The 9,682-nt window shown below is 42.0% G+C and overlaps 1 protein-coding gene across 1 annotated transcript; it reads left to right on the top strand.

The window, feature by feature from the left end:
- The first annotated feature begins 5,529 nt into the window (after positions 1 to 5,529).
- On the top strand, positions 5,530 to 9,209 carry tmem256 (transmembrane protein 256). The gene is made up of 4 exons (XM_084002325.1): positions 5,530 to 5,677; positions 6,824 to 6,861; positions 7,370 to 7,450; positions 8,617 to 9,209. The coding sequence occupies exons 1-4, from the start codon at positions 5,596 to 5,598 to the stop codon at positions 8,758 to 8,760; spliced, it is 345 nt and encodes a 114-aa protein (XP_083858451.1). The 5' UTR covers positions 5,530 to 5,595; the 3' UTR covers positions 8,761 to 9,209.
- The last annotated feature ends 473 nt before the right edge of the window (positions 9,210 to 9,682 follow it).

Raw genomic sequence — 9,682 nt, 5'->3', positions numbered from 1 at the left:
ATTGTTCTGTTAGTAAGGCGGTGACAGGCCCTCTGTTACACCCCCCCCACCCCCCCAAAAAAAAACATATTTAACATAATTCTGTCATCTTTATTATTCCTAATTTCAATATTTGTTGGTCTTGCTGGATTTACAAATAAACTGGGCACTTTAGTTTTGAGCAAATGTTACTCAGCCATGAGTAAATATTGCATTAGTCGGGGACGACTTTCAGCTTACTACACATTGTTAGTTTAGTTAGCACCGAGGAAGATATATGAGGATACAGCCACAAAGCCAATAGTCATAGTTTACGTGATGACGGGCAGGAGGAACGTGATTAAACAGAACAGAACTTGATTTGAGGAAAGACAACATTGAATGAGAATGATGTTATTTTGCACTCAGCGCAAGGGCAGAAAATGCATTTCTTCCACACGATGAAACCGACTTTAGCTCGCTGTAACCGACTTTCTCCAGCTCGGATATCTTCTGGCCCTAATTGCCGCCAGTGGCTAAATCCTACCCATTTGCATCGATCTCCTTTGAAGAGATATGCAGATGAGCTTAACAAGTGTGCTAATTATGCTCGCTCAGCGTGGGGAACCCGCTGAAATCGCAACTTTGTGTGTGCATATTTGAGATTTCATGCTTGTGGATGCCGTTAGTGTTTTTTTTTTCTTTTTTTTTCTTTTTGTACACGTGCAAAAATTGCTGGCGACAAACAAGCTGAGGATCTCGAAGAGAGCGGCTGAGCTCGAGTATCATCCGGCGGATTGAGAGCGTTGTGTTCTGGTGGCGTTGTGTGGAGCTGCACATACTCAGCATCAGAAACAACCTGCCACGCTCTCCAGCAAAGAAGAAGAAAATGGAGCTGTTTTGCTGAAAACATCAACAAAACAATATTTTTCAGTGTTGACATGGGAATGGAGACAGATACGTGTGTGTGTGTGTGTGTGTGTGTGTGTACCAGAGGCTGTTTTGGTCCAGTATGTGTGCTGCTCTGCCAGCCAGTGTAATGGCAATGACTGGTGTTGTCTCCCTGAGCACACAATAGCCTGGACGCCGAGACCAAATGTCACTCGACAGGCCTGTCTCTTGTCTCTCCCTCTCTCTCTCCCCCTCTCTCTCTCCCTCTCTCCTCCTCCCCTCCCATTCTTCCCTCTTTCCGCTGAAAGGGATGTAATGACATCGACGAATGACAGAGCCGGAGCATTGGAAAGCTGTGACACCGGGGCACAATGCGCACAATTGTGACTAAACATCTCAGGAGACATGAAAGCCCCCTAACAGATGGATAATTGGCTGCGGTTGCGGCTCCTCAAAAGCGAGCCGGAGACAGCGAAGGGCTGCGACCCGTCAAAACACATCAAGGTTAATTGAGAATTTCAGAAATGTTGGGTTCTTTTTAAATCTATCGAGGGGGGGCAGGCAGAGCTCTCAGCACCCAAAGGATGCTTCATGGCGATGTCCCTTTCTGATGTTCGCTGCTGTATTTCCACTCGGAAGACATGAGAAAGTGTGACAGCGAGGAGACAGACGACACTTTTGACATTCCCAACTGTAAGACATGATGCATGATTCCCTGTTTCACCAAAACATCAGCCCGAGTGCATCTTATTCCTTTATGCAGTCAGAACTGTGAGGCCTCACCGTGGTCTTTCGGTCTATCTGCTTTCCTGTTGACGAGAAAGAAAGCACAGTGTTTGTGTTCGACAACGCCGGCTGTTTCCACTTTACCCGCCTCGCATTAAAATTCCCTCGCAGAACAAAGATGCATCGCCACCAGATATCCCTAACAATGCAGCTAACAAGGACTGGAAATTGGATTTTCAAAAGGACCCACGGCAGTACATTAAGCCGAGAGAAAAGGAAGGTTCCAGGTGTGCATCCACTTTAAAATGTGAAAATGGAAGCCTTCGTTGGAAGCATCTGTTCACTGTCACGCCACGCCGTAGTCATACTCCTACAAGAAGGTTTAGCTTGCACGGCAGCCAGATCCTTGTGATGTCACAAGATCATTGGCAGATGGTTCATCCAATCACTTGGATTTTTTAAAGTGCCTGCACTTTTCCAATGTTAATGTTGCACTGTGACGAAATAAGGCGCAACACAGCAGCACCTCCGGTTCTGAAAAGTGAAGCCAAACTTTAAGTGCCTTAGACTTGTATTCTCTCTGCTGGCCATCAGGGGGCGACTCCTCTGGTTGCGTAAAGAAGTCTGGTTGTATTTTGGTCTCAAAGTCTTCTTCATCCAGCATGATGTTCATTTAGTACATTATGGTTCATTTAGAGTCCAACAGACTATAAAGCAGGGGATGCTTTAGGGGCGGGGCTACCTGGTGATTGACAGGTCGCTACCACGCTACCAATGTTAGCTACTAAGATGACTTAAATTTGACCTTGAATTATGAAGCTAACTGTGTTAGCAGCTTCACACCAGAATCTAGATGGATCCAGATCCAGTAAAGTTGCCGCTCTGCTGCTTGTGTTCATCAGATCCACCCGTCGCTCCTCTGCAGTCCAAATATGGTCATAAAGTCCAAGTTGGTGACAGCCAAAATGCGGAAGTCAAGGCAAAATCGAGAAACCGTGCAAAATACAAATGGGTGCATGTCTGTGAAAACAAGATGTAAAGCCATACTTCATTGTTTGCAATGCCGTCTGCCAAGGGCCAGGGTGGAAAAGACCTGTGTTTATGAGGATTCAGTGCACCAATAAGTAGGCATTCTTTTGCATACGGGCCAACATGCGGACGGTGCTGCCAATCATCCGCCAGGATATTAGCACTCGCTGGCTACAGGTTCAGTTCACAGTAGTCTTGAGGCTCCTAAGGCTTATTTTTAATTAGCTACATGGTCATAACGATGTGTTAATTGTATGCATTGTGTTAACGCTGTGTCAAAGTCAGCTAAGGACGGGGCTCGACCGAAACTGTGGTTTAGCGGCTCCCCAGTAATGCAGTGTGACCCTGTGTAATTTCAATATGATAATTGGAAGACACACACACACACCCACACACACACACACACACACACACACACGAGTGTGAACTTTGGCAGATGAGAAAGCAATGCAGCACCCCCTTTTGGTGGGCTCACTGCAGAGATTAGTGTGTTTTCATCGACGTAAGTCCCTAAAACTTGTGGTGGCAGAAAAACCCGTCAAACGTTATGAGGGAGTCATTCTGGAAAGCAGAGGATTCTGCCTGCAGTCAAATTGCAGAGATAGACAAAGTGCTTCCCCCTCCACGCTGCTATCCTACAGCGTTATGTTGCAATGTGGTGCATACAGTGTGTTGAAAAAGGGTGGCAGCATGAAGCCCTCTCTAAAGCCACGCAGCCCCTCTGTGGGAGGAAATTAATTATTCATAAAACACAGTAGTATAATTCAGCCCTGCTGTGAATAATGCATTTGGTGGTGAAAAGGTGAAAAGGTACAAATGAGCCTGATTTACTTTTCCGTTTGAAAAGTGAAGGTGAATGAAAAACAGTTAGTTTGAGACTTTTTTTTCTGCTTAGCAGTGATAGCACCAGATTTAATGCACAAAACTGAATAAAATGATAATAATGATAATAATATATAACATTAGCCTATTTTACTTTAATCCTGTGTGCACCGTGTCACAGCCCAGACATAGGAATTAAATTTACCTATGCTTATAAATACGAAACCCAAATGTATTCCCTGATGAGAATTTGAGTATACTAGAGTGTACAACACACACACACACACACACACACACACACACACACACACACACACACACACACACACACACACACACACACACACACACACACACACTAATCACCAGTATAATTCAAGTGTGTTAATGATCAGTTCATTTTAAGTTTGCTGTTTTGGAACAACCCATTTTGTACTAAGTGTATTTTAGTTTAATTTAAAAGCACAATTTGAAGTGTATTTAGTGAACTTTCATGTGATAAAATTCCAGTTCCATTCAGAAACACTTTCTGTTATATTACTTGAAATCCTTGTAACATACCGATAGCAATGAATAAATGAAATGCTCTGACATTAAAAACTATAAAAACCCTGACCAATAAAAAGACTTGGGCCAGAGAAAATAATTGGCTCGATGCCAATGCTTACTTCCTGATTGTGCTGATCTCAAGCAGTTGTTTGGCATTCTGGGGAGCGGAGGGGGCGGGACTTTTTCAGTTTGGCAATGTGTTCAAAGTCTCTGTGGTTTTTCCACATGGCCTACTCTGCCTTTAAGTACACCAACATGTATGTACTAATATACATGCTTGATTAAAGTTTGCTTTGTTTGCATAACGACTGTATTAAAAACAGTGTCTTACTAATATATAAGCAATGTACCATTAATATATATGCTTAATTATACATCTGGCATGTTCCTATGTTCCAATTAATGAATTAATTTGCTTCCAGTACATTGTTACAATAATAATTTTGAGCCTATACCATGAATATTATTTATTATTATTTAACAACAAAGCATATTTACCTGTAATATATTAATAGAACTTGTACTATAGTACAATTATTTTAAAGTGTTATTATGAAAAAATACTTAAAAGTCCAGATATTACATTTTCTTCATTAATATATTTGCATGATACTATTAGAAATTTCAATATATTTGAAATACATCAAAATGTATATATTAATGTTTCACCTGGTCACAAGACTGCTGAAGTGTTACGTCACGCTCACATCTATTTGGTCATTTATGAAATGTGAAACTGCAGCGCGGCAGTTGCCATTTTGGCTCAAGTCTCCAAACGGACCACGGATGTGTGCGGCAGATAGCGCTGGTTAAACCGATTATATGAACGCCTCTCTGATGCTGCGTTCATAGACTCACCGGAATGTCGTAATCACGTAAACGTGCCGACGACTTAGCATTACAAGCGGTGTTAATGCCAAATAAGTAGGATAATTTGAAGAGGCTAAAGTAATTGTGATTTGTTATATAATTTTATAAATGCAATTGTTTTGTAGGCTCTCTGACATATGCATTTCCTTGTACTTGTTGTTTACATATAAGTGCATAATTAATTTGGGAATGAAATAAACCAGTTGTGGCATGCAAACATTCAAGAGATAGCGGCATTTTATGTTACAGTGTAGCCTTTTATATTTTGGCAGATGATATGGGTGTAAGAAGCCAACAATACAATCAAACAATGCACCAGAGCAGAATATAGCCAATGTGGCTTTTAACACCTGGATGTGTATAACATGGCAGGCACAAAAAAAATAATAATAATAAATCAACTGAGTGTTAAAGTAGGCTTGCAGTACTGTGTTTGACTCAAGCATCCGACACACCGTGTCACTCTTTATACTAATATTAACATTACTACTAAATGCCGGCAGGAAGCATGATGTCTCGCATAGTATTGCTAGCATATTGAACTTGCATGGGTGTGAATAGACGAATAGCTAACGTGTGACTATTCTCAGGGTAAATAGAATACAAACACTTCCATTTCCTCTGACAGTTTTGGTTATTGTTCATGAGTCCGTAACGCCTAATATCAGAAGTGGGATTTACAAAAGGACAGTGAAGGCATCATTGCCGTGAGTCTTCTTCCGCTCGCCGTAGACACTCGGAACTTCCAACATGACTGCCTCCGTGGTTGTCCGAAGGTTAGCCGCTCTGTCCGGGGCTTCCGCCGTGGCAGCGGGGGCGTACGGGGCTCACGGTAGGAACTCTACGGTAGTCAGTGTACTTCATTGTCATGCTCGAGTCTTTCCGTGAGGACGCAGTCGGGAAAGACTGACATGTCAGTCCTAGCTAGTCCAGACTCCGTCCCCCAAAACGACAATTTAAGAGGTAGCTAACTGTAGAAGAACGCGTGTTTTATGTGTTAATGGTGGTTTTATCGCAGAAAAAAGGACCTGCGGAGCAGCACGGTATTGTAGCGGGATAAACGGCTGTGTCATCAGGGTGACCGCGTCAACTGTCACGTGGTGGAAGGACGCGGAGCAGTTTAATGCAAACGTGCACTTCCAAGTGTCATTTGGTTTTTAGTGTTTACCCGTTAGCTCCGTGTTGCTGTGGTCACTTAGAAGTGACGGCGGATATCCGGTCTGCACCGACGCTGCTGCCCATCAGATCAACAACACGGGAGGAGGTAGACGTGGTTAAATGGTAGTCTGTAGACTGCCATTAAAGTAGTGCTGGATATGAAAACAAATCTTATCATGATCATTTTTTTCATATTGATATCGATATAGTCACGATATACATTTTTTTTTCAATATTTGTTTTTTTCTGTCAAGTTGCTCCTAGTGAGATGTGAACATATGACACATCTATCTAAATATTATTTATTTTCTCTCTGAAGTTAAACATCACACAAACATAGTAGAACATTATAAAACTGAATGTCAAATAAATAAATAGGCTCTAAATAATAAACTAAAATCTTAATTCTGACCAGTCAGAAGTTTCAAGTGTTACAGAACACAGAAACAATGGACAAATAAACTTTCAAACAGATACAAACCGTTAAATAAATACATTTAAACTATATAAAAACATTTACATCCTCAGTACAAATTCAAGCAGTGTTTACATGAAAACGAAGGAGAACATCAAGGCTGTTGCTTTTGTGATATCACAGCGTCTTATTCTCATTGGCTGTCCGTGTTGTCTGTCAAAACAGGAAGGAATGAGTTCTATCAATCATATATCATATTTCTGTTGAGGAAAAGTTGTATTGGGATAATTATCGTTACCATTTTTTCGCCATCATTATGATGGTCAGATTATCTGTGAAGGTGACATTCATTTCATATCTCACACTGCAATAAGACATATTTCTGTTCTATATTTCTTGTTGTAGGTTTCAAAAACAAAGATCCTGATGATTACCAGAGAGTGGTGAGTAAATGGCATCCCCAGGTTTTCACCTGATCCCAGCCGTAGTCTCCTAATATAGTTTCTACCTCTGTGATGGTGAATATCACAATCTGGATGAAGCACTTTTGAGATTGGTGCTATTTTACTGTGGTAATGTTTGTTTGTTTTTACTCAAGTACCATGTAATTAGTATTATTATTATATTTTGCAAACGTGTTGATCTGGAAATGTTGAATGTGAAACAACTGAAGACATGAAAATGGTTCTAAAATGTCTCTTTAAAAATAGATAGATTTTTCAGTGTGATTTGTCCCTTATGCCATTAATACTTAACCTCATGAAAATTATGTATGATGTAATCGTGCATGATCGTAACCCACTCCAATAGGGTCACTTTGATATTTTTCAACCTGGAGACTATTTCCTCATGTTTATTTTATCCACTGACATGCCGATATTGTGAATATGAATGCCTGGCAACAGAGAAATAAAAGCTTTTTGTTAACTGTCTCTCTGTGTGCCTCCCCAGCTATTTGAAACGGCCAACAAGTACCATTTCTACCACAGCCTGGCCCTGCTGGGGGCCGCCCACTCTGGCAAACCTGCTGTGGTGAGTATGGAAGCCTGATACTAACTCTCAGGGACGGATTCACTTCAGCGTCCCTTTAACATGTAACGAGTGTGACGGTGTTATTCTTCCATTACCTGTCTGTCCCGACCCCCCACACATAAATCCAGTGTTCCTTTAGGCCATCATTACAAAGCCGTGGCTAACAGCTGGCAACAGAGCAGGGAAATTGTAGTAAGGAGCGTTTTTGTGCGGCCTGCATTTATCAAAGTTTGACTAATAGAATTCCCAACATATGCCAAACCTGCAGTGTCAAGTATTTTCAGTATGAAGGTTATTTAAGGATTCATTAAACGCGGAATGTCTGATTGAAAATCAACAAAGTGAACAGGAGATGCATGCCAGATTGGGTGTGAGCTATGTGGTGGCCAAACCAATCAGGATCTCTTGGCTGTCGCATTTGGTCGGAGCTTTTGGAGAATTTGAAGGCTCAGTGTTTCCTGTGACACGATGTACTTTTATTCTCCAGTTCAGAATGAGAAATGGGAAAAGGACTTTTCTATCTTACTTCTCTAGTCTTCCAACCAGTCAGATCGCTTTACATGTCAACATTCACCCACACACAAACACACACAAACACACACACACAAACACACACACACACACACACACACACACACACACACGTTCCTGCTGGTACTACTCTGATGGCCGAGGCTGCCTTACAGCAGGAACTACCACATTTACACACATTCTCACACCGGTGGCCATCGGAGGCATTGGGGGTCAGTATCTTGCCCAAGGTAGTACCAGTGTGGCACACACTCTACTAGGGGTGGGCAAAAAAATCGATTAATTTAAATGTACACATTAAAAAAAGCGATTTTAAATCGTGAATCGTTTTGAATTGAAAATCGATTCTGAATTGAATCGTAAGACACCCAAATATTCCCAGCCCTACGCTCTGCCTCTGAGCCACAGCCCCCCGCTACCCTTGTCTGATTGTGTTATTTAAGTTTGATGAGAAATGGCAGAAGTTACCAGTTGTCAAATTATGTAAAATTATAATTGAATGCATTTGAGTGACTTCACCTCTTTGTGATCGTAGCTGCGTTACAGCAGTCAAATGAAACCATGACCTATATATTTCTTACATGTAGAATGTATTCGTGACCTGACTGATTACAATAGTTCCTTGTTCCTTACAGGCTGGTGGCCTCCTGATAGCAGGCATGGGGATGTTCTGTGGCTCTCTGTACCACCAGGCCATGACGGGGGACCCTGGTCTACGCAAGGTGGCTCCCGTTGGGGGTGTAGCTATGATCGTCGGCTGGCTGGCCTTGATTCTCTGAACCGGAACAGTTCTGGTCCCCTCCAGGTCCACTACCTGACACAGAACTGTCTGTCACCCTGTTCATGGAGGACCTGGGGAGCTTGTGAGAGGTGGCTGAGAGGTTAAAATGGCTGCGTTGTGTCACCCATCTGACCACACCCTGTCCTGGGTGTCACAGGAGATAACGCATTATCACTCGACCGTGGCTGTCTGTTTCTGATTATTGCACTTAAGTTAAAATGGATCTGCAAAATGTGTCAACCTAACATTTTTAAAGGCATTTCATTGTTGTACTGAGAAAGAAACAGTAATATATATGTAGTTTCTTTGTTTTGACTTGATTTCCCGTCCCTGCAGTAAGTACAGCGTCTACATGTACATTTATACAGCAAAGGTTTGGCAAATAGTTTAAAAAGAAAGAAAGGAATTATGAATTATTTAAAAATGAAATAAAGACTTTTTGTCACACATTGTTGCGTTGCCTAGTTTTTCCATAGTAGTGCTGCTTATAGCTTAACATACTGAACCGCCTGCTCCCTCAGCTCCCTGGCAACACACCTGCCAAGTGTGAAGTCCTTTGGATGACCGGTGGTCAGGAAACGCTATTACCTCTGATTCATGGTGCCCAGAGGATGTTTTCTTCTGACGTTCTTCATCTGTTTTCCTTCAGTGCCACCACAAGTTTGATTTAAGACCCCAAACTTTGCCAAACTTTGTGTTTTGATTCTAATGAGCACATTTTAGCATCCGAATGCTCTAAAATGATGCGTGGGTCGTTTCAGGAGTGATTCAAACTCACGAGACCTTCAACTCGACCGTGACTGGAGCTGCAAAAATGAATAAAGACAAAATAATATCCGACCCACTTTCCTACACTGGCTCCAGTTCTGTTCAGCACACAGGTATCTGTCAACAGCATCTCCTCATGATTGAAGTCATGT

The sequence above is a fragment of the Eutrigla gurnardus genome, assembly GCF_963514095.1.
Source record: "Eutrigla gurnardus genome assembly, chromosome: 23".
NCBI classification, from domain to species: Eukaryota; Metazoa; Chordata; class Actinopteri; order Perciformes; family Triglidae; genus Eutrigla; species Eutrigla gurnardus.
The sequence above is the reverse complement of the archived record's forward strand: the minus strand, read 5'-3'. Positions and strand labels throughout refer to the sequence as shown.